General features: G+C 48.2%; 1 protein-coding gene across 4 annotated transcripts in view; it reads right to left on the bottom strand.

The window, feature by feature from the left end:
* Positions 1–25,067, bottom strand: part of LOC119966626 (golgin subfamily A member 6-like protein 22) — a 287,183-nt gene that overhangs the window by 240,197 nt on the left and 21,919 nt on the right. For all 4 annotated transcript variants that reach the window (XM_038798630.1, XM_038798631.1, XM_038798633.1 and 1 more), the window contains exons 4-6: positions 8,738–8,764; positions 7,126–7,203; positions 6,017–6,190 (exon numbers count right to left, since the gene is read on the bottom strand). In XM_038798630.1, the coding sequence (XP_038654558.1) occupies positions 6,017–6,190; positions 7,126–7,203; positions 8,738–8,764 (279 nt within the window). The remainder of the gene's footprint in view (positions 1–6,016; positions 6,191–7,125; positions 7,204–8,737; positions 8,765–25,067) is intronic.

Here is a 25,067-nt window from a genome sequence, read left to right as displayed (position 1 = left end):
GTGGTAGAGGCGGGCACGATGGCATCATTTAAGATGCATCTGGACAGATATATGAAAGGGCGGGGAACAGAGGGAAGTAGATCCTTGGAAAAAAGGCGACAGGTTTAGATAAAGGATCTGAATCGGCGCAGGCTGGGAGGGCCGAAGGGCCTGTTCCTGTGCTGTGATTTTCTTTGTTCTTTGACCAGATGCGATCATCGCAGCGGGGCCTCGGAAGCCAGTGTAGCCCTCGGGTGTTCTGGGACATGCTGGCACCCCGGCAGTGCCATCATGGCACCTCCAGGACGTGGTCTGAGTGGGGAGGGGTCTGGATGGGTCACGGTAGGGCCTGTAGGAAGACCACTGGAAGGTCCCCATGCCTGTAATCAATAATGAGGGGTCCTGGGTGGCGGGGGGTGGGGGGCGGTATGAAATGGAGTTAAAGAACTTCAATTTGAGATCTGGCGCCTTTAAAAATGAAACACAGATCCCTATGGAGCCCGGCTTGCCGGCATCTTTGAGCCACGCCCGTAACAGTGATTCACAAATGGAGAGCTCCGATGGGGATCTGATAGTGGGTCTCTGTGGGCAGGGGGGTCTCTGTTGTGGGTCTCTGTTGGTGGTCTGATGGGGAATATGATGAGGTATCTGATGGGATGGTCTGAGGGGGGGCTTGATGGGGGATGGAGAGGCTGTGAAAATGGCTGGGGTGGGGGGCCAGGATTTGTGTTTTGAGAAGGATTTTGAGGGGCACCTCCATCATGCACTGACCCCTGACCCACCACAGGGTCTACCACATCCAGGCCACGCTTGAAAATACCTGCACCGATTCAACCCTGCGTGAATCTAGGGCATCACGGGGGGGGGGGCTGGAGAATGGAACTTCCAGCCCTTTAATCAGATGCAAATGGGTCCAAATGACATGATGCTGTTGGTGTGGGGTGTGAAACTTGCTGCTGTAGCCAGCAGGACTCCGGAGCATCGGAATGGGATTGACGCCCAGCGCAGATCCGACAGAATCCGCAGAATCCCGACAGTGCAGAAGGAGGCCCATCGAGTCTGTACCAATCCTCTGAAAGGGAATCCTGCCGAGGCCCAACCCCACCCCACCTATTCCTGCAACCCCACCTAACCTGAACCCTGCAGATCGTCGGACTGGGGGAGGAAATCAGAGCACCGAGAGGAAACGCAGACAGACACGGGCAGAATGTGCAAACTCCACACAGCCATCAAGGATAGAATCGAATCCGGGTTCCTGGCTCTGCGAGGCAGCTGTGCTAACCACTGCGCCCATCCTGTATTTTGGCTGACGCCCGATTCCTCGCCGGATCGGGAACCCTACTCCCCCTCCCCCGCATATGTTGCTCAAAACATGAAGGCCTCCTGCCAGCAGCGACCCAGGACTGGTCTCTACTGGTATGAAGAAAGATTCGGGGGGCAAGGGATCGAAGTTGGAGGAGAGGTGACTTGACAAAGTGATAAGAGGCATGGCTAGAGTGGATAGCCAGAGACTTTTCCCCAGGGCGGAAATGGCTGTTTTGAGGGGACATCATTTTGAGGTGATTGGAGGAAGGTATAGGGGAGATGTCAGAGGTCGGTTCTTTACACAGAGAGTGGTGGGTGTGTGGAATGCACTGCCAGCAGATATGGTGGAGTCAGAGTCATTAGGGACATTTAAGCGACTCTTGGACAGGCACATGGACAGTAGTAAATTGAAGGGGTGTAGGTTAGGTTGATCTCAGAATAGGATAAGTGGTCAGCACAACATCGTGGGCCGAAGGGCCTGTCCTGTGCTGCACTGTTCTACGTTCTGCGATTCTCGGAGTGGGGTTCAGGGGCAAGCCTCAGTCTTTAACCACACAAATATATGCATGGCGGACAGCTCGCCGGACTCCATTGCAATTCCAGTATTAGGCCGTCGGTTTGAGTGGGCGGCCCGATCCCGTGGTCCAGAGGCAGGCTCAACCCAGTCCCCACACAATGCTAATTCTGCCCCTCCCTCTCACTGACGAAGAGGGTCACCCCCCCCCCCCACCCCACCCCGAATAACCTCCCACCCCACGGCCCACACGCATGCTGCGTGAGAGGAGGCAGTTGTCTGGTTTTCTTGGATTTCCCCCATGTCTGTGGGAGAGTTTGAGGGTTTTTTTTACTATGTTTTAGTCCTGGAGACAGGGCACCCTTTAAAAGCTAACGTTGCACGCCAGGGGGTTCCTGCCCCGCAGCGTTTTATTCCAAGAAAATATGGCAAGAAAAGGTGGCAGTGCAGCTGGCATGGGGCACAGCGCTTTTCTAGCCGGAGCCAACACTTCGAGAAAAAGACAGAAAATCCCCTCCCGCACGCCCACCGCACGTTTTAGACTCTCCGGCCGGGAGACATAACTTTGCAGTTTCCACGGTTTAAATGCTTCTCAGCGTGAGCACCTCTCATGTCTCTAAACTCCAGAAGAGTTCATTAAATTTTCAGCAGATTTCGCCTCGGCTGCAGCGCACGTCAAAATGAACGAAAACAGAACCTGCACCCAGGCGGGAATCCACAGTCCAATGACAAATCCAGAAGCCCACAACGTGTCACTCGATTTGGATGGCTTTTGGAATACTTGGCAGCCCCTGAACTGACTGTGGGAACATGTTATTTCAGGCCTGAAACAAAAGTTTCAGGTGACAGCAAACTGTTACTGTGATTCTGTGTAACTCGTCACTTTCAAGGTCTAATTCGCTGCCCACCTCCCGGATGAGGCAGGCCGAAGGAAATCTATTTCTGAATTGGCTGCGCTACTCCCTGTCAGGATTTCGATGACCGGCTCAAACGTTTGATGAATGGACCAAACAGATTCCTGATGATAACATAAGAACTAGGAGCAGGAGTCGGCCATCTGGCCCCTCAAGCCTGCTCCGCCATTCAATGAGATCATGGCTGATCTTTTGTGGACTCAGCTCCACTTTCCGGCCCGAACACCATAACCCTTAATCCCTTTATTCTTCAAAACACTATCTATCTTTACCTTAAAAACATGTAATGAAGGAGCCTCAACTGCTTCACTGGGCATGGAATTCCATAGATTCACAACCCTTTGGGTGAAGAAGTTCCTCCTCAACTCAGTCCTAAATCTACATCCCCTTATTTTGAGGCTATGTCCCCTAGTTCTGCTTTCACCCGCCAGTGGAAACAACCTGCCCGCATCTATCCTATCTATTCCCTTCATAATTTTATATATTTCTATAAGATCCCCCCGCATCCTTCTAAATTCCAACAAGTACAGTCCCAGTCTACTCAACCTCTCCTCGTAATCCAACCCCCTCAACTCTGGGATTAACCTAATGAATCTTCTCTGCACACCCTCCAGCGCCAGTACGTCCTTTCTCAGGTAAGGAGACCAAGACTGAACACAATACTCCAAGTGTGGCCTCACTAACACCTTATACAATTGCAGCATAACCTCCCTCGTCTTAAATTCCATCCCACCAGCAATAAAGGACAAAATTCCATTTGCCTTCTTAATCACCTGTTGCACCTGTAAACCAACTTTTTGCGACTCGTGCACTAGCACACCCAGGTCTCTCTGCACACCTGCATGTTTTAATATTTTATCATTTAAATAATAATCCCTTTTGCTGTTATTCCTACCAAAATGGATAACCTCAAATTTGTCAACCTTGTATTCCATCTGCCAGACCCTAGCCCATTCATTTAACCTATCCAAATCCCTCTGCAGACTTCCAGTATCCTCTGCACTTTTTGCTTTACCACTCATCTTGATGTGGTGCGATGGAAAGCGAGACCTGCCATGTGTGCCAATGATGTAGGACCAAGCCGCAAGTAGAGGGAAAGTAAATCAGCCAAAATGTTCACACCACTTAATTTTAAAATCAAGGTGGCATCAAATACTTTTTCCTTTTGTTTTTGCAATATTGCTATGATCGATATCATAGAATTTACAGTGCAGAAGGAGGCCATTCGGCCCATCAAGTCTGCACCGGCTCTTGGAAAGAGCACCCTACCCAAGGTGAACACCCCCACCCTATCCCCATAACCCAGTAACCCCACCCAACACTAAGGGCAAGTTTGGACACTAAGGGCAATTTATCATGGCCAATCCACCTAACCTGCACATCTTTGGACTGTGGGAGGAAACCGGAGCACCCGGAGGAAACCCACACACACACGGGGAGGATATGCAGACTCTGCACAGACAGTGACCCAAGCCGGAATCAAACCTGGAGCTGTGAAGCCACTGTGCTACCTACAATGCTACCGTGCTGCCCCAAATATTCATCTGAACCTTCATCCTTTGTTCCTTTTAAGCATCAGACATATTCCTCTATCCTTACGGCTGTAATCGGGAATAATCATTCGCTCATTTGTCCTCATGACGTGTAGAATTTCTTACTGCTGTCCCTCCTGCAGAGTGTTCAATCTATCCTGGTGGTACCTATGGTCACTACTTTCGACTACCTTTCATTCTTTACCAGCGTTTTCCATCCCGGTAATAATAGAAAAAATGGACACAAAGCATGGGAGGTTCCGCAGAACGCCAAACTGTAGGAGGTGAAATGAGAAGAGGATTTGTCAAAGGTGCGGATTTTAAGGAGGGCGATAAAAAGGAGCAGAGAGACAGAGGGCTTGAGAGAAACTTACATTGTTCAGCGAGATGGGTGAACGTAAGGATACCAACAGTGGGTTAAGTCAGAGTTGGAGGAACACAGAATTTTGGGAGGCTTGGACAACTTGTAGAGATAGAGGAGGGTACAAAAATGTGGGGGGGGGGGGGGGGGGGAGCGGGGCAGTATTGAATTGAATCTGGAGAGCAAGCTCCTTTTAGGAGAAGCACACCATTGCAAGTGCCACTCAGACACTTAGCTAGACAATAGCAGGTCCCCAGGATCAAGGAACTAGGGACAGACGTTCTGCCCAGCAAGGCTAGAATTCTCCAGCCAGTGGGAATCTCTTTCCTGCTGACAGTGCACCCTCTCTACCTTTATCAGGGCGTTACCCTTGCCGAAAAACTTGCAAAGGCTCAGGACTTGTCATTTATCCAGTCGAGGGAAAAGATAGACAATTTGGGATTTTTACCCTCTACTTACTTTTTTTAAAATTTAGATTACCCAATTATTTTTATCAATAAATGGGCAATTTAGCGTGGCCAATCCACCTAGCCTGCGCATCTTTGGGTTGTGGGGGCGAAACCCACACAGACACGGGGGCGAGATTCTCCCATCGGGAGACTAAGGGCGCGGTTCTCCGCCCCCCACGCCGGGTGGGAGAATAGCGAGAGGGCCTCCTGACATTTTTCACGCCCTCCTGCTATTCTCCCCCCCCCCGCCCCCACGCCCGACCCATGCCACGAATTGCCGCTCGCCGTTTTTTACGGCGAGCGTCGATTCTCCGAGGTCGATGGGCCGAGCGGCCGGGCCTTCACGCCCGTTTCAACACGGCAGCAAACACACCTGCTCGCTGCCATTGTGAAACGGGCGCCAGATGCCCATTTGTGGCATCTGGGGGCCCAATTGGCACGGCCGTACCACGGCCGTGCCAAGGCGGCATAGGCCCGCGATCGGTGCCCACCGATCGCGGGCGGTGCATCCATAACGGACGCACTCTTTTCTCTCTGCCGCCCTGCAAGATCAAGCCGCCACGTCTTGCGGGGGGTTTGGGGGGGGTGGGAGAATCACGTGCAGGTGCCAGGGCGGCGTGGCAGGACTCACCCGGCGCCCCAGCGATTCCCCCACCCGGCGTGGGGCGGGGGGGGAGAATTGCGCCCGGGGAGAATGTGCAAACTCCACACGGACAGTGACCCAGAGCCGGGATCGAACCTGGGTCCTCAGCGCCGTGAGGATGCTGTGCTAACCACTGCACCACCGTGCTGCCCTACCCTCTACTTACTCAAAGAATTACTTCTTTCATTACATTTCACTTCTTTGAATGGATTATAATGTAATGCCCACAACAATCTGAGCTCTGAGGAAGGGCAAAGCAATTTATGAAATGTTGACACGGTTGCCCAGGATATAACTGTAAGATAAAGTTAAGCGTTACCTTCATCTGTCATTCCAGGCTTGTATTTACCACGTTCTTCTTGCTGAGCAAGCAGCACCAGCTCATGGCGATAGAGGTCAAATTTGGTGTCAAGCTGTTTCCGTTTTATCTCGGGCATCCATGTCTTTGCCACGTTTATTCTGTAGCTGTACGTGCGTTTTTGAAGTTCACTCACTGTGAACGATAGATTTCAAAGGAGAAAAGTTCAACGCAAAATTCTTTTGACAGTCATTTGAACAATAAAACCAGGATAACCAGCACTTCCGGTTCTGAGTCCGCGCATGCGTACGGCTTCGGCCTCCAGTGGCAGCGCCGAGCCCCATGGCGGATTCAGACCGCAGACCACCACCAACAGACCAGGCTCCCCTGATCGGCCGCGCGCCCGAGGGTCTTTCCGGCCCGTTTGCTGCCCCAGCCGCCCATAAGGCCCCCCCCCCCCTCCCCGATGCTCGATTCCCCGCCACCCACCCGCCCCCACCCGCCAGGGCGGCTGCAGACTGAGTCCGCAGCCGCCCCGCGAGAGTCCTGACCGGCCATACCACATTACTTCCACGCCGCCGGGAACTCGGCCGGTCGGGACTGGAGTATCGCTGGGAGATCCTCTGGCAATGCCCCCCCCCCCCCCCCCCCCCCCAGCCATGCGGGGGACGCGTGGATATTCGGGGCCCAGTGAATCGCCGAAGCAGCGCCGGGCCCAATTCCATCGGGAACTTTGATTCTCCGTCCCCCCGCCAAATGCGATGTTGGCACGGGCCAACAGAGAATCCAGCCCAAGGTGCTCTTCAGGAGATGTAATATCCCATTGGGAGAGGAAATTCGGCCCTTAATGTTTCAGTTTGATTGTCTTTGATCAGATAGGTCAATGTTGAGTCGGTTTTCCTGCTGTGCTGAATTATCTCCAGATTTCTTGTTTTTATTTCAGCCTTCCAACAGTATTGGGCTTTTGGATTTTTACAAATCCTTACCCCCCCCCCCCCCCCAATCAGAACAAAGACAGCCGAGAAACACCTTTAAATGGCCCAGAATTAGCACCGCGCTGCCAGAAACAGGCGTGACCGCAGGAATTTCTGTGTCAAATTAGAAACCAATTGGAGCTGAAGGGAATTTACCTGGTGGAAGGTTTGGAGCAGAAGGCGAAATTTCAACTCCAAGGTCTGTGAGAATTTCATGGGACCTCTCAGCATAACCTATGATTCAAAAGAAGAAGGATATTTAGTTCATACTCTAAACCAACAAACTCGGTAACTGACCGTTTCTTTCGTGAAACGTGGACGTCACTCGCACGGCAGCATTTCCTCCCCACCTCCAATTCCTTTCACTTTTTGAATTGCTGCAGTTCATAGAATACCTTTCATTCGCTCAAGGGACATGGATGTCGCTGGCTGTGCCAGCATTTATTGCCCATCCCCAGTTGCCCCTGAGGGGGCAGTTAAGAGTCAGCCACATTGCTGTGGGTTTGGAGTCACATGTAGGCCAGACAGGTGAGGGTGTCGTGGTGGGATTTGAACCCAGGTTCCCCGATCATTAACCTTGGTCCCTGGATTACTAGTCCAGCGACAATGCCACTGTGCCACCGTATGCCCGAGGAGTGGAGTGCTGAAGACCATTCGGCCCATCTGGTAAAAAAACACCCACAGTGCGGCTGACAAGGAAGTGTCAGGATGTTGATCCTGCGGCAGTAAACAAACAGCAATGTAGTTCCAGGGAGGGAAAGTGTGCGACTTGGAGGGGGCATGCAAGTGGCGATGTTTTAAATCCAGAATTTCGATTTAAGGGGCGGGATTCTCTGACCCCCCCGCTGCCGCTGACGTCACCGCCGGCGCATGCGCCGACCGGCGAAAGCCTTTCGGCCAGCCCCGCAGCCGGGGGCGCCGGTTTTTTGCGCCAGCCTTCTGGTGCCAACCGCTCCGGCGCGGGGCTAGCCCCCAAAGGTTTGGAGAATTCCCCACCTTTGGGGAGGCCCGACCCCGGAGTATTTGGCGCCACTCCCCTACGCCGGGACCCCCCGTCACGCCGGGTAGGGGAGAATCCCGTCCCAGGTAAGTGGAGAGTATTCCATTACACTCCTGACTTGTGCCTTGTAGATGGTGGACAAGCTTTTGAGGGGTAACTTCCCGCAGGATTCCCAGCCTCTGACCGGCTCTGGAAGCCACAGTATTAATATGGCTAGCCCAGAGAAGGTTCTGGTCAGTGGTAATCCCCAGGATGTTGATTGTGTGGGACTCCGCAATGGTAATGCCATTGAACAAAGAACAAAAGAACAAAGAAAAGTGCAGCACAGGAACAGGCCCTTCAGCCCTCCAAGCCCGTGCCGACCATGCTGCCCGACTAAACTACAATCTTCTACACTTCCTGGGTCCGTATCCCTCTATTCCCATCCTAATGTTAAAGGGTGGTGATTAGATCCTCTTGTTGAAGATGATCATTGCCTGCCACTTGTCAGGCCAAGCCTGCATAGTGTCCTTTTTTGACTTTACCAACTGCACTGATATCACCCAGGAATTACATATTTCTCTGGGGCTTAAGGTTTCCACTGTACTTATGCCAATTCTTGGTGTATGCTCCTACTCAACCAAACCTTACATTAGTTTTCCATTGAGTGCACAGTTTAAGCATTGATTTATGATGTTACAGTCCTTTCTCCAACCCTCAGAATCAACTTCCCTGCTCGGAAATCAAGATCACAGAATTTATTCTTACGTCTCTGTTTATTTAACTTACTTGGGCCACAAGGTTCTTGCGATAGATCTGTTGACAGAAAATAGAGTCTTCAGGCTTGTAAATATATATTTTTTAAAAGGCACAAATGTTCTTGCTATTAAAGTGAAACTCTTTATATTTTGTGAATAAAGGTAGCCGTCAGGCTCGCTATTAAACTAATGTAGAATCTTTAATCCTGTGTAGTGAATTATACGCCTGGCGGAGCATGGAGCTAAAAGGGCAGAATGTCAATCACCAGAAAGCCAATAAAGGGGTTTTAAAATTGTTTTTTGAGATATGAATGGCATTAACCATTACCCACCCATAGATGTGTGTCATAATATACACCAGTATATCATGGTGCAGGCACATGTTGAGGGACATACACTAGGACCAATCAACATGCACAAACACCGCAGCCAATCACCAGTCAGAACACACGCACTATAAAGACAGAGGGCATCACTTTTCCCGCTCATTCGGGATGCTGCCTCTCAGAAGCACAAGAGCTTATCAGTTACAGTACAGACTCTCACCATGTGCTGAGTGATTCAACTGGTTCAGACAGGCACAGGTCTCTAGTTAAACTGGCATCGTTTAAACCCACAGTTCTCGTATGTCTATTATTTTATAAGTAGTTAATAAAATAGAGTTGAACCTTCTTCAGTGTTGGTGGCATATGTTAGCTTCACAAGTCTACACCGCCCAACACTTCACTGTGGATGAATAATGTGAGTGAGGAAGGCCAGGGGCGCGATTCTCCGCTGCCCACGATGGGTCGGAGAATAGCGGGAGGGCGTCCCCAACATTTTTCATGCCCTCCTGCTATTCTCCCCCCACCACGGCCGCCCCACGATACGAATCACTGCTCGCCGTTTTTTACGCCGAACAGCGATTCTCCCCAGGCCGATGGGCCGAGTTCCCAGGCCTTTACGACCGTTTTTACGGCAGCAAACACACCTGCTTGCTGCCATCGTAAAAACGGCCACAACATGCCCGTTCTGGGCATCCAGGGCCCCGATTGGCACGGCAGTACCATGGCCGTGCCAAGGGGGGCATGGGCCCGCAATCGGTGCCCACCGATCGCTGGCAGTGCGTCCGTAACGGACGCACTCTTTCTCCCTCCGCCGCCCTGCAGGATCAGTCCGCGGGGCGGCCGAGGTAGATGACGGCCCCGCGCATGCCCCGTCCAACCCGCGCATGCGCGGCTGACATCATCGTGCGCGTCAGCCAGCGTGACGCTTGGCGTGCGGACTTAGCGACGGTCGCTAAGCTTGCGATGCCGTGCTTCACGGGGCCCCGCTGCTAGCCCCGCCCGGGGGGGAGAATCGGGTCCCGGGAGGGGGCGCGGAGGGTGCCGTGAAACACGGCCAGTTTCACAGCAGCCTTTATGATTCGCCGCATTTGCGGAGCATCGCGCCCCAGATATTTCATTTTGGACATTAACAGAACAGAAATATAGCAGCTTTTCAGGAATAAATAATTGTAAGTGAAATCAAAGTTGAGGTAGTAGGTAATAGAGAAACCCTGGGTTTCAGTTTTGATATTTTTTTGGGGACTCCGCAATGGTAATGCCATTGAACAAAGAACAAAAGAACAAAGAAAAGTACAGCACAGGAACAGGCCCTTCGGCCCTCCAAGCCCGTGCCGACCATGCTGCCTGTCTGAACTAAAATCTTCTACACTTCCTGGGTCCGTATCCCTCTATTTCCATCCTAATGTTAAAGGGTGGTGGTTAAATCCTCTCTTGTTGAAGATGATCCATTGCCTGCCACTTGTCAGGCCAAGCCTGTAGACCCGAGGCAATGGGCCTAATATGCTGATCCAATGGGAAACTTTGCCAGCAGCCATATCAGTGAGGTTTCACTAAGTTCAATCATTCTTCCATTGATTCTCAGAATGGGAACAGCACGAGAAAAACTACATTCATTGGCCATTCTTCAGGATGATTATTTGTACAAGCGAATGACTTGCTCGGGCACTGGAAGATATTAAATGGATGAGGCCTCTGGAGAGGAATATGGAAATCAGAGCTGGAGTATATAATTCAGCACTTAAAACCTGTTCCATCATTCTTTTGGAGCAGGGAATATCTGTACGGGAGTTCTATACCCACCTTCTCTCCGGATGCTTCAATACCCTTGCCTGAGAAAACACAATCAATCTCAGTCCTGTAAATTGCATTGGTCAGTGTTTTGAATCACTGAGTTCCAGGTTTTCATTACTTCTTGCGTGAAATGTATTACTCATTTTACTACAAAATAGCCTGACAAATTCTCAAATCATTGCCTTTTGTTGTGCGTTCCTCCATTTTACTGCACATACAAACATACACAAAGAACTGGAGTAGGCCACTCAGCCCTCAAACCTGCTCCGCCATTAAATAAGGTCATGGCTGACCTGATAGTAACCTAAAATCTGCATCCCGCCAACCCTCGATAACCCATCGCCCTCTTGCTTACTAAGAATAGCTCTGGCTTAAAAATATTCAAATATTCACCACCTTTTCAGGAAAAAGTTCCAAGGACTCATGACCATCTGTGAGGAAGAAATTTCCCCTCACCTTCCTTTTAGACCAAACGACGATGAGATATATGAGTGGAGCATTGACTTTGGGAAGCAAAGGGCGCAATTCTCCGCACTCACGAGGGTGCGGAGAATAGCGTGGCTCGTAAAATTTTACGGCCACGCTCGTCCGACGCCCTCCCGCTATTCTCCCACCCCCCCACGCCCGACTCCCAATACGAATCGCTGCCGCCGTTTTTTTACGGCCAGCAGCGATTCTCAGCTGGCCGATGGGCCGAGTTCCCAGCTCTTTACGGCTGTTTTTACGAACGGCAAACACACCTGGTCTGGCCGTTCGTAAAAACGGCCGTAAAGTGCCGATTTTTAAAACCATGGCACCGATTGGCACGGCAGTACCACGGCCGTGCCAAGGGTGCCATGGGCCCGCGATCGGTGCCCACCGATCGCGGGCAGCGGGTCCGATGCCCGCGCACTCTTTGTCCCTCCGCCGCCCCGCTGTATCACTTCGCGGGGCGGCTAAGGGGCATCCCGGCCCACGCATGCGTGGGTTTCGCGCAAATGCGCGATGACGTCATCCGCGCATGCGCGGGTTGGAGTCTTCCAATCCGCACATGCGCGGCTGACGTCATATAACGCGTCAGCCGGCGCAAACTCTGGCAAGCGGGCTTAACGAAATTCGTTAAGCCCGCAATGCCGGAGTTTACGGCGGCGGCATGCTAGCCCCGACCGGGGACCAGAATCGGTTCCCGGTCGGGGAGGGGAAAGCTGGCGTCAAACCCGCCCGGATTTGATACCAGCCTTACGATTTCTCCCCCTCTAGGAGAATCGCGCCCAAAGTACTTTACACAACCCAGTCAGCATCAACGGGGCCAAGGTGGAGATTTTTACATAGAATTTACAGTGTAGAAGGAGGCCATTCGGCCCATCGAGTCTGCACCGGCTCCTGGAAAGAGCACCTTACCCAAGGTTAGCACCTCCACCCTATCCCCATAACCCAGTAACCCCACTCAACACTAAGGGAAATTTTGGACACTAAGGGCAATTTATCATGGCCAATCCACCTAACCTGCACATCTTTGGACTGTGGGAGGAAACCGGAGCACCCGGAGGAAACCCACGCACACACGGGGAAGATGTGCAGACTCCGCACAGACAGTGACCCAAGCCGGAATCGAACCTGGGACTCTGGAGCTACCGTGCTGCCCCTAATGGTTAGCAGTTTCAAATTCCTCGGGGTACACATCTGCAAAAATCTGTCCTGGTCCACCCACGTCGATGCTACCACCAAGAAAGCACAACAGCGCCTATACTTCCTCAGGAAACTAAGGAAATTCGGCATGTCCACATTAACCCTTACCAACTTTTACAGATGCACTATAGAAAGCATCCTCTCTGGCTGCATCACAGCCTGGTATGGCAACTGCTCGGCCCAGGACCGCAAGAAACTTCACAGAGTCGTGAATACCGCCCAGTCCATCACACAAACCTGCCTCCCATCCATCGACTCCATCTACACCTCCCGCTGCCGGGGGAAAGCGGACAGCATAATCAAGGATCCCTCCCACCCGGCTTACTCAGTCTTCCAATTTCTTCCATCGGGCAGGAGATACAAAAGTCTGAGAACACGCACAAACAGACTCAAAAACAGCTTCTTCCCCACTGTCACCAGACTCATAAATGACCCTCTTATGGACTGACCTTATTAACACTACACCCCTGTATGCTTCATCCGATGTCGATGCTTATGTAGTTACATTGTGTACCTTGTGTTGCCTTATTATGTATTTTCTTTTATTTCCTTTTCTATTCATGTACTTAATGATCTATTGAGCTGCTCACAGAAAAATACTTTTCACTGTACCTCGGTATACGTGACAATAAACAAATATAATCCAATCCAATACAACAGAATTAGGTCATTTGGTCCAACGGGTCTGTTCTGCCATTCAATCTCAGCTGTTATGTTTCTCATCCCCATTCTCCCTCTAACCCCTGATCCCCCTATTAATCAAGACGTTATCTATCTATGTCTTAAAGACACTCAGTAACTTGGCCTCCACAGCCTTCTGCGGCAAAGAGTTCCACAGATTCACTACCCACTCGCTGAAAAAATTCCTCCTCTGGTTTAAAGGATCGTCCCTTTAGCCTGAGATTGTGCCTCTGGTTCTAGTTTTTCCTGCCAATTGAAACATCCTCTCCACTTCCACTCTTTCGCGACCACTCAATATTCTGTAAGTTTCAATGTGATTCCCCCCTCATCCTTCTAAACTCCATCGAGTACAGACCCAGTGTCCTCAATGTCTCCCCTTATGACAAGCTCTTCATTCCAAGGATCATTCTTATGAACCTCTTCTGGACCCCCTCCAAGGCCAGCACATCCTTTCTTAGATACGGGGCCCAAAACCGCTCACAATATTCTAAATATGGTCTGATCAGAGCACTATACAGCCTCAGAAGTATGTCCCTGCTCTTGTATTCTTGCCCTCTCAAAATGAATCACATTTGCCTGGTCCCAACACTGACTTATGCGGAACACCACTCATCATATAGAATCCATTATTAAAGATTTTATAGCAGAGCACTTAGAAAACAGTGGCAGAGTCAGGACAGATTTATGAAGGGGGAATCATGCTTGACAAACCTACAAGAATACTTCAAGTATGTAACAAGTAGAATTGATGAGGGGAGCCAGTTGATGTGGTGTTTTTGGACTTTCGGGAGGCTTTTGACAAAGTCCCACATAAGAGATTAGCGTGTAAAATTAAAGCGCATGGCATTGAGGGTAGTGTATTGAGATGGATAGAAAACTGGTTGGCAAACAAATAGTAGGAATTAACAGGTCTTTTTCAAATTGACAGGCAGCGACTGGTGGGTACCAGAGGGATCGGTGCTGAGACTCCAGATATTCACAATCATAGATTATCATAGAATTTACAGTGCAGAAGGAGGCCATTTGGCCCATCGAGTCTGCACCGGCTCTTGGAACGAGCACCCTACTCAAGGTCAACACCTCCACCCTATCCCCATAACTCAGTAACCCCACACAACACTAAGGGCAATTTTGGACACTAAGGGCAATTTATCATGGCCAATCTACCTAACCTGCACATCTTTGGACTGTGGGAGGAAGCCGGAGCACCCAGAGGAAACCCACGCACACACGGGAAGGATGTGCAGACTCCGCACAGACAGTGACCCAAGCCGGAATCGAACCTGGGACCCTGGAGCTGTGAAGCAATTGTGCTAACCACTATGCTACCGTGCTGCCCCTCTATGCTACCGTGCTGCCCCTAAAGTGCCCCATAACAATATATGTTAATGATTTAGATGAGGGAACAAAATGTCATATCTCTAAATTTGCAGATGACACCAAGCTGGATGGGAGGGTGAGCTGTGAGGAGGATGCAGAGATCCTTCAGTGTGATTTGGACAAGTTGAGTGGGCAAATGAATGGCAGATGTAATATCATTTGGACAAATGCAAGGTTATCCACTTTAGTAGCAAAAACAAGAAGGCAGACAACTATTTGAATTGCCCCTCACACCATGGGCTCTTATCTTATTTAGCAACCTCCTGTACAGCACATTGTCAAAAGTCTTATGGAAAGACAAGTAGGTCATGTCCACTGCTTCTCCTTTGTCTAACTTCCTCTTTACCTCTTCAAAGAATTATAACAAATTTGTCAGGCATGACCTCTCCTTGACGAAGCTGTGCTGACTCAGTCCTATTTTAGCATGCAGTGCCAAACCCTGCAAATTCATCCTTAATAATAAACTCTAAAATGTTATCAATGACCAAAGTCAGGCTAACCAATCTATAATTTCCCATCTTCTGCTTCCTTCCCTTCTTAATTAGCAATGTTGCATTAGTCATTTTCCAGTCCTCTGGGGCCTTCCCTGCCTCCAGTGATTCCTGAAAGATCACCACCAATGTCTCCCGAATCTCCTCAGCTATCTCCTTCATAACCCTGGGGTGTAGTCCATCTCGTCCAGGTGATTTATCCGCCTTCAGACCTTTCAGTTTCCCCAGAACCTTCTCCTTCGTGATGGCCATTACACTCACCTCTGCCCCCCCGACTGCCTTGAAGTTCTGGTATCCCACTGGTTTCTTCCACTGTGAAGACTGATGCAGCTATTTCATTGATCTCTATTAGTTCTCCAGCCTCATTTTCCAGTGGCTCAATTTCCATTCTTGACTCTCTCTTGCCTTTTATATATTGAAAAAAACCTCATGCAATCTTTGTTTATGCTTACACTCATATTTCATCTTCTCCCCCCTTATTGCTGTTTTAATTGTCCTCTGCTTGCTTTTAAAGACTTCCCAATCCTCTACCGCCCCACTGGTACTTACCAAATTGTATGCTTTTCCTTTTGATCTTATGTTTTCACTGACATCCCTCGTCAGCCATGGTTGCCTTGTTCTCCCCTTAGCATGTTTCCTCCTCCTTGGGATGAATTTCTACTAGGCCTCCCGAATAACCCCCAAAACCTCCTGCCATTGCTATCAACTGTGGCCAGCTCCTCCCTCATTTTTTTGTAGTTGCCCTTATTTAATTGCATTACATAAGAACATAAGAACTAGGAGCAGGAGTAGGCCATCTGGCCCCTCGAGCCTGCTCCTCCATTCAATGAGATCATGGCTGATCTTTTGTGGACTCAGCTCCACTTTCCAGCCCGAACACCATAACCCTTAATCCCTTTATTCTTCAAAATACTATCTATCTTTACCTTAAAAACATTTAATGAAGGAGCCTCAACTGCTTCACTGGGTAAGGAATTCCATAGATTCACAAGTTCCTCCTAAACTCAGTCCTAAATCTACTTCCCCTTATTTTGAGGCTATGCCCCCTAGTTCTGCTTTCACCCGCCAGTGGAAGCAACCTGCCCGCATCGATCCTATCTATTCCCTTCATAATTTTATATGTTTCTATAAGATCCCCCCTCATCCTTCTAAATTCCAACGAATACAGTCCCAGTCCACTCAACCTCTCCTCATAAGCTAACCCCTTCAGCTCAGGGATTAACCTAGTGAATCTCCTCTGCATACCCTCCAGTGCTCAAGTAAGGAGACCAAAACTGAACACAATACTCCAGGTGTGGCCTCACTATCACCTTATACAATTACAACATAACCTCCCTAGTCTTAAACTCCATCCCTCTAGCAATGAAGGACAAAATTCCATTTGCCTTCTTAATCACCTGTTGCACCTGTAAACCAACCTTCTGTGACTCATGCACTAGCACACCCAAGTCTCTCTGAACAGCGGCATGCTTTAATATTTTATCGTTTAAATAATAATCCTGTTTGCTGTTATTCCTACCAAAATGGATAACCTCACATTTGTCAACATTGTATTCCATTACCTCTGATTGCAGCTTCTCCCTCTCAAACTGTAGGGTGAATTCTATCATATGTGGTCACTGCTCCCTAAGGGTTCCTTCATCTTAAGTTCCCTAATCAAGTCTGCCTCATTATACATCACCAAATCCAGAATTGCCTGTTCCCTAGTAGGCACTGTCACAAGCTGCTCTAAAAAAAACATCTTAGACATTCCACAAATTCCTTTTCTTGGGATCCACTACCAATCTGATTTTCCCAGTCAACCAGCATATTGAAATCCCCCATGATTATTGTAATATTGCCTTTTTTCTGCCTTTTCTATCTCCTGATCTGTTTTCTGCCCCACATCCTGACTACAGCCAGGGGGCCTGTATAATAATAATAATCTTTATTGTCACAAGTTACATTAACACTGCAATTAAGTTACTGTGAAAAGCCCCTGGTCCCCACATTCCGGCGCCTGTTCGGGTACACAGAGGGCAATGCACCAAACAGCATTGTTATATTTCGATATTGTAAAATATACATTACTCTTTTTGTCCAGCCGAGTTGTTGAAATATAGACGCAGTCTTCCAGTGATGATAAGGTAATTTAATGAGCAATATAAAATAATCTTGTGAGTTCATTTTACTTAATACTGAACTAGTAAACAAACAACAAGGTTAAAGTATTAAATAAGATAATGCTATGTACTGATGTCTATTAACTTCTTCTCTCTAGCTGTCTCATTTCTGTACTCACTGCACTCCTGACACACTCTCCTCCAGGAAAGAGCGGGGGAACCTTTTTATAGGTCCTGATAGTGTGGCCATCTAGTGTTCAATAGCCTGTACTTGCTGAACATAGTCTGATCATGTATTACTACACACAGAGATCACTACATTTCCCTTTCTCTTTAACATTGACATGTGTACACTAAAGAAAATGTTACATTTGAAATGCAGTGGTTTACATAGTACAGCAAACACTGGAATCACTTTAAAGTTCACAGGTTGAGTCTATTTGGTTTTCGTGGGCTTTGTCGTATCGAAAAAGTGTTCAAGCTTGGTGCCTGAATTAGTTGTTGTTCAAGCACCAAGTCATCATGAGGTTTTTAAATGGTCAAATCGCTTTTTGTTGTCTGACCTTGACTGTTTTCTTGTGCTTGTGGTATCGATTCTGTGTGTCATTTGCCTGCAAAGCTGTTTTGCTTCATGGTCTTGGAGCAAATAGGAATTCATGAAATTCATTGGCATGACATTTGTTTGGTGTGAACAATGTCCGTGTTATGTTTGTACTCTAGCCATGTTTTAGACTGTGCTGTAACATTGTCCTGTAGTTGCAGAGTTGTGCCATGTTGCACAGGTTGTTGTTTTGTTGTTGTTGTTTCTGTTGTTGTTATCATTGTTTTTGTTGTTGTTTTTATTGTACTCAATGACTGTTCCTTGTGGATAGTTTGAGTCATTCTCAAAGCTATTTGCATCTGTGTCCTTTGTGGTATCTGATGTTTCATTGACCATGGTGACATCAGTCATTTCTGGTTGATTTTCTTCATTTTTGATCTCTTGTCAAGAGTGGATGAGCTTTTAATCGATGCGGTCTCACTGGACTCATGTGTAGTTTTAGTTTGATTATTTAGTGCTTTTGTATAGTCGAGCCGAGATCTGTCAGTCTCGCTGTGATCTTGCACATCTTGTACAGAATCTACAGTGCAGAAGGAGGCCATTCGGCCCATCGAGTCTGCACCGGCTCTTGGAAAGAGCACCCTACATAAGCCCACACCTCCACCCTATCCCCGTAACCCAGTAAGCCCACCCAACCTTTTTGGACACTCAGGGCAATTTTTGCATGGCCAATCCACCTAAACCTGCACATATTTGGGCTGTAGGAGCACCCGGAGGAAACCACGGAGACACGGAGAGAAAGTGCAAACTCCGAACAGACAGAGACCCAAGCCGGGAATCGAACCTGGGAGCTTGGAGCTGAGAAGCAACTGTGCAAACTACTGTGCTACCGAGTCCCCCTATGTTGATTGCGATCTCTGTGTCATTATTCTTGCAGACAGTGGTTAGACTTTCATTGTCTTGTAGTTATTTAACCGAGCTGGGTAGAATTTCAAAGTCTTCTTCTGGTTGCCCAAATAATTTGGACAGACCTTCATAGTCTTCTTCGTGCATAGTTGTCGCTCTGGAGTCTTGAATTGCTTCCATTCTGGAGTCTATCAACGATCTCTGTGGAGGCATCCATCGTTCTCTCTGTGGAGTCTTTCATCGCTCTCTGTGTGGAGTTGTGCACTGTTCTCTCTAGAGTTGATCAGCGCTCTCTCAACGGAATCAGTCAGTACTCTCTGTGTGGCATCGTTTTCTCCTTGGCTATTTGACAGGTTACTGACATCCAACGTATCAACGATCTGCCATTCCATCATGGTATTGGATTCATTTACCACGAGTAGAGACGTATTGAGCTTTTCAACCGTGTTGCTGATGCTATGATCATCATATCCAAATAACTCAGCCATGTCTGAGTAGTATTCTTTAATAAACAAATCATCTTGTTTGGTATCGGATTTGTTATTGAGTTCTTCACTTTTAATGCTGCAAACTGCTTGTTCCATGGTGCTGCGAAAGTTATTTTCAACTGTCCGTTGAAGTTCAGGGATGGTTCTGCCTTTCGAGGTAAATATTCTTGGTTTTGTAGCTTTAAAAGTGTACTTTTGAATTTTCAGGCAGCTTTCTTTTAAATGGGCATGTCCTGAGTCTTCTGACGTCATGATGTTCTTCACATCGTGTGTAGTCATCGATTGCGCATTAGCAAATCGATCCTCCTCCAGAGTGCGCTCTTTTTGCAACTGAGAATGTGCAGCTTCTCACGCATGAGCAGAACGGTATTTTGCCGGTTTGCGTCTTTTCTGGATGTGCGCATGTGCGTACTGCTCTCACTCAAGGTGGAAGCCATTCAAAATGGGCTTTGTCATCGAGTGTAATACTGCCCCTACCTCATGGTAAGATAGATAGATAGAGAAATACAGCACAGAACAGGCCCTTCGGCCCACGATGTTGCGACGAACTTTTGTCCTAGGTTAATCATAGAATTTTGGACAAATTTCATGGCCAATCCACCCAACCTGCACATCTTTGGACTGTGGGAGGAAACCGTGCACCCGGAGGAAACCCACGCAGTCACGTGGAGGATGTGCAGACTCCACACAGACAGTGACCCAAGTCGAAATCGAACTTGGGACCCTGGAGCTGTGAAGCAATTGTGCTATCCACAATGCTACCGTGCTGCCCTTAAGAAGTTAACCTACACTCCATTATTCTACCCTAATCCATGTACCTATCCAATAGCCGCTTGAAGGTCCCTAACTTTTCCGACTCAACTACTTCCACAGGCAGTGCATTCCATGCCCCCACTACTCTCTGGGTAAAGAACCTACCTGACATCCTACCTCTATATCTTCCACCATTTATCTTAAATTTATGTCCCCTTGTAATGGTGTGTTCCACCCGGGGAAAAAAGTCTCTGACTGTCTACTCTATCTATTCCCCTAATCATCTTATAAACCTCTATCAAGTCGCCCCTCATCCTTCTCCGTTCTAATGAGAAAAGGCCTAGCACCCTCAACCTTTCCTCGTATGACCTACTCTCCATTCCAGGCAACATCCTGGTAAATCTCCTTTGCACCTTTTCCAAAGCTTCCACATCCTTCCTAAAATGAGGTGACCAGAACTGCACACAGTACTCCAAATGTGGCCTGACCAAGGTTTTGTACAGCTGCATCATCACCTCACGGCTCTTAAATTCAATCCCTCTGCTAATGAACGCTAGCACACCATAGGCCTTCTTCACAGCTCTATCCAATTGAGTGGCAACTTTCAAAGATCTATAAACATAGACCCCAAGATCTCTCTGCTCCTCCACATTGCCAAGAACCCTACCATTAACCCTGTATTCCGCATTCATATTTGTCCTTCCAAAATGGACAACCTCACACTTGTCAGGGTTAAATTCCATCTGCCACTTCTCAGCCCAGCTCTGCATTCTATCTATGTCTCTTTGAAGCTGACAACAGCCCTCCTCACTATCCACAACTCCACCAATCTTCGTATCATCTGCAAATTTACTGACCCACCCTTCAACTCCCTCATCCAAGTCGTTAATGAAAATCACAAACAGCAGAGGACCCAGAACTGATCCCTGCGGTACACCACTGATAACTGGGCTCCAGTCTGAATATTTGCCATCCACCACCACTCTCTGTCTTCTATCGGTTAGCCAGTTTGTTATCCAACTGGCCAAATTTCCCACTATCCCATGCCTCCTTACTTTCTGCATAAGCCTACCATGGGGAACCTTATCAAATGCCTTACTAAAATCCATGTACACTACATCCACTGCTTTACCTTCATCTACATGCTTGGTCACCTCCTCAAAGAAGTCAATAAGACTTGTAAGGCAAGACTTACCCCTCACAAATCCGTGCTGACTATCCCTAATCAAGCAATGCCTTTCCAGATGCTCAGAAATCCTATCCCTCAGTACCCATTCCATTACTTTGCCTACCACCGAAGTAAGACTAACTGGCCTGTAATTCCCAGGGTTATCCCTATTCCCTTTTTTGAACAGGGGCACAACATTCGCCACTCTCCAATCCTCTGGTAACACCCCTGTTGACAGCGAGGACGAAAAGATCATTGCCAACGGCTCTGCAATTTCATTTCTTGCTTCCCATAGAATCCTTGGATATATCCCGTCAGGCCCGGGGGACTTGTCTATCCTCAAGTTTTTCAAAACGCGCAACACATCTTCCTTCCTGACAAGTATCTCCTCAAGCTTATCAGTCTGCTTCACGCTGTCCACTCCAACAATATGGCCCCTCTCGTTTGTAAATACTGAAGAAAAATACCTGTTCAAGACCTCTCCTATCTCTTCAGACTCAATACACAATCTCCCGCTACTGTCCTTAATCGGACCTACCCTCGCTCTAGTCATTCTCATATTTCTTACATATGTGTAAAAGGCCTTGGGGTTTTCCTTGATCCTACCCGCCAAAGATTTTTCATGCCCTCTCTTAGCTCTCCTAATCCCTTTCTTCAGTTCCCTCCTGGCTATCTTGTATCCCTCCAGTGCCCTGTCTGAACCTTGTTTCTTCAGGCTTACATAAGTATCCTTCTTCCTCTTAAAGAGACCTTCAACCTCTCTTGTCAACCATGGTTCCCTCACTCGACCATCTCTTGCCTGCCTGACAGGGATATACATATCAAAGCCACGCAGTACCTGTTCCTTGAACAAGTTCCACATTTCACTTGTGTCCTTCCCTGACATACGCCATTATCACAAATGTTATTGTCTAGGTACTCATTATATTGATTCTTTGATTGTTCGCGATATAAACACTTTTCCATTGCTATTTTTAGTCTTAAATTGTTTTGCTTTAAGAGTTCTTGCCTTCAGCTTTCATCTCTTATTCCAAAAAGTATCTGATCACGAATCTTAGAATCATGCAACATTAAAAAATTACAGGAGTGTGAGAGAAGTCTCAGATCAGTTATGAGACTATTAACAGATATTCTGATCTTTTGCACTCGCTTATGAAATCTAAATCGCTCCAAAATTTTGTTTGTATTCTGCAGTGATCATCGAATTTAGCGATTATATGTTCAAATTTAGATTTATCTTCGCCTGCAGCAAAAATAAATGAGTTGTAGATTTCAATTGCCATCTAGCTTCTGAAGCAGTATTCAAATTACTAGCTTCCAGATAAAGCTGGAATTGTTGCTGAAACAGTCTCCAATTAAGATCGAGGTTACCGGTTGGCTTCAGATGTCTGGGAGCCTGTACTTGTTCCATCGAAAATTGATTTGTTATCGAGGATTTAGTTTCTGCGATGACTTCACTAGTCGAATAGTCGGTATTGGTACTTTACCTTCTTTGTGTAAATTTACTAACTAGTCTTTCGTAAGGCTCATTCTGACCTGGTACCATGTTATATTATCTTTACACTCCTTGGTACCATGTTATATTACAATATTGTAATATATATATTACTCCTTCTGCCCAGCCGAGTTGTTGAAATATAGATGTAGTCTTCCAGTGATGATAAAGTAATTTAATGAGTAATATAAAATAATCTCGTGAGTTCATTTTATTTAATACTGAACTAGTAAACAAACAAATAACTGTAGATTAAACTATTAAATAAGATAATGCTATATACTGATATATATTAATTTCTTCTCTCTAGCTGTCTCTCTTCTGTACTCACTGCACTCCTGATACTCTCTCCTCTAAGAAAGAGCGCAAAAACCTTTTTATATGTCCTGATAGTGTGGCCATCTAGTGTTCAATTGCCTGTACTTGCTGAACATAGTCTGATCATGTATTACTACACACAGAGATCACTGCAAGCACGTCTGTCAGGACTTGTGGGAGGAAACCGGAGCACCCGGAGGAAACCCATGCAGACACGGGGAGAACATACAGACTCCGCACGGACAGTGACCCAAACCGGGAATTGAACCTGGCACCCTGAAGCTGTGAAGCAACAGTGTTACTCACTCTCATCAGGGTCTTTTTTCCATTGCAATTCCTCAACTCTACCGACACAGACTCTACGCCTTCTGACCCTATATCACTGTTGCTTTAATTTGGTTTCTTACTAATAAGGAACCCCCCCCCCCCCCCCCCCCCACTTTGCCCATCTGCCTGTCCTTTCGATAGGACATATATCCTGATATATTTAAATCCCAGCCTTGATCCCCTTGCAGCCTCGTCTCTGTGATACCCACAACATCGTACCCGCCAATTTCAAATGAAATGGTTGATCCGTATTTTTAGAAAGTAGCCCCTAGTTCTCAGTCACACTGTTTTTCATGTGGGCAGAAAAACATTTCCAAGGGCCTGAAACTTGCCGTCCGGATCGCGCTGCCAGGACCAGCGGCAATCGCACGGTCTTTCCATCAAAAGTGACACTTTGTCATTTTTTACAGAAAGTCTCCCCGCGCACCTGGCCCCTTCACACTGAATGGAAAGTTCAATCATATTATGATAGTTGCTACCGAAGGAAACCTTCACTGACAAATTATTAATGATTCACATCTCATTGCACAATACCAAGTCTAGTATAGCCTGCTCTCTGTTGGCTGCAGAATGTACTGTTCTACCATGCTCCGCATTGGATAGAGTTGGAGATGGGGGAGGTGCGGGACCAACGTCCGTTGTGGTGGTTGGATGTGGGGTTGTTGGCGGAGGAGGAGGTGTGTGGGAGGGTCCGGGCAAGTATTGAGGGGCGCCTCGAGGTGAATGATACGGGGGAGGTTCAGGTGGGGATTGGTCTGGGAAGCCCTGAAGGCAGTGATTCGTGGGGAGCTGATATCCATCCGGGCACACAGGGAGAGGAGCGAGAGGAGTGAGAGGGATAGACTAGTGGGAAAGATGCTGGAGGTGGACAGGAGGTATGCAGAGGCACCAGAGGAGGGACTGTTGGGAGAGAGGCGCAGCCTGCAGGCTGAATTTGATTTGCTGACCACTAGAAAGGCGGAGGCACAGTGGAGGAAGGCACAAGGGGCAGTGTATAAACATGGTGAAAAGGCGAGTAGGATGCTGGCTCATCAGCTCCGCAAGCGGGATGCGGCTAAGGAAATTGCTGGAGTGAGAGACAAGAGTGGGAATGTGGTGCGGAAGGGGGTAGAGGTGAATGAGGTCTTCAAGGACTTTTACGGGGAACTGTACTTACGTCGGAGCCAACGGGGGAGAGGAGGGGAATGGAGAGGTTCCTTGACGGGCTTTCTTTCCCGAAGGTGCAGGAGGAGAAGGTGGAAGGGTTGGGTGCGCCGATTGAGCAGGAGGAGCTAGTTAAGGGGATCGGGCAGATGCAGTCAGGGAAGGCACCGGGGCCGGATGGGTTCCCGGTGGAATTTTATAAAAAGTTTGTGGACCTAGTGGGCCCCTTGCTGGTGCGGACACCCAATGAAGCGTGGGAAGGGGGGACTTTGCCCCCGATTATGTCGCGGGTGCTGATCTCGTTAATTTTAAAGAGGGACAAGGACCCCCAGCAGTGTGGTTCATACAGGCCCATATCTCTCCTCAACGTGGATGCTAAGGTCCTGGCAAAAATCCTGGCCACCAGGATAGAGGACTGTGTGCCAGGGGTTGTGCACGAGGACCAGACAGGTTTCGTGAAGGGAAGGCAGCTGAACACGAATGTGCGGAGATTGTTGAATGTCATCATGATGCCGGCGATTGAGGGGGAGGCAGAGATAGTGGTGGCACTGGATGCGGAGAAGGCCTTCGATAGAGTGGAGTGGGGGTACCTATGGGAGGTGTTGGGGAGGTTTGGATTTGGTGAAGGGTTCATTGGATGGGTAAGGCTGCTATATGAGGCCCCGATGGCGTGCGTGGCCACGAATAGGACGAGGTCGGAGTACTTCTGGCTTTACCGAGGGACCAAGCAGGGTTGCCCCCTGTCCCCCTTGTTGTTTGCACTGGCAATCGAGCCGCTGGCGA

This window comes from Scyliorhinus canicula, chromosome 5, assembly GCF_902713615.1.
Source record: "Scyliorhinus canicula chromosome 5, sScyCan1.1, whole genome shotgun sequence".
In the NCBI taxonomy this organism is placed as follows: domain Eukaryota; kingdom Metazoa; phylum Chordata; class Chondrichthyes; order Carcharhiniformes; family Scyliorhinidae; genus Scyliorhinus; species Scyliorhinus canicula.
This window is presented reverse-complemented; position numbering and strand designations above follow the sequence as displayed.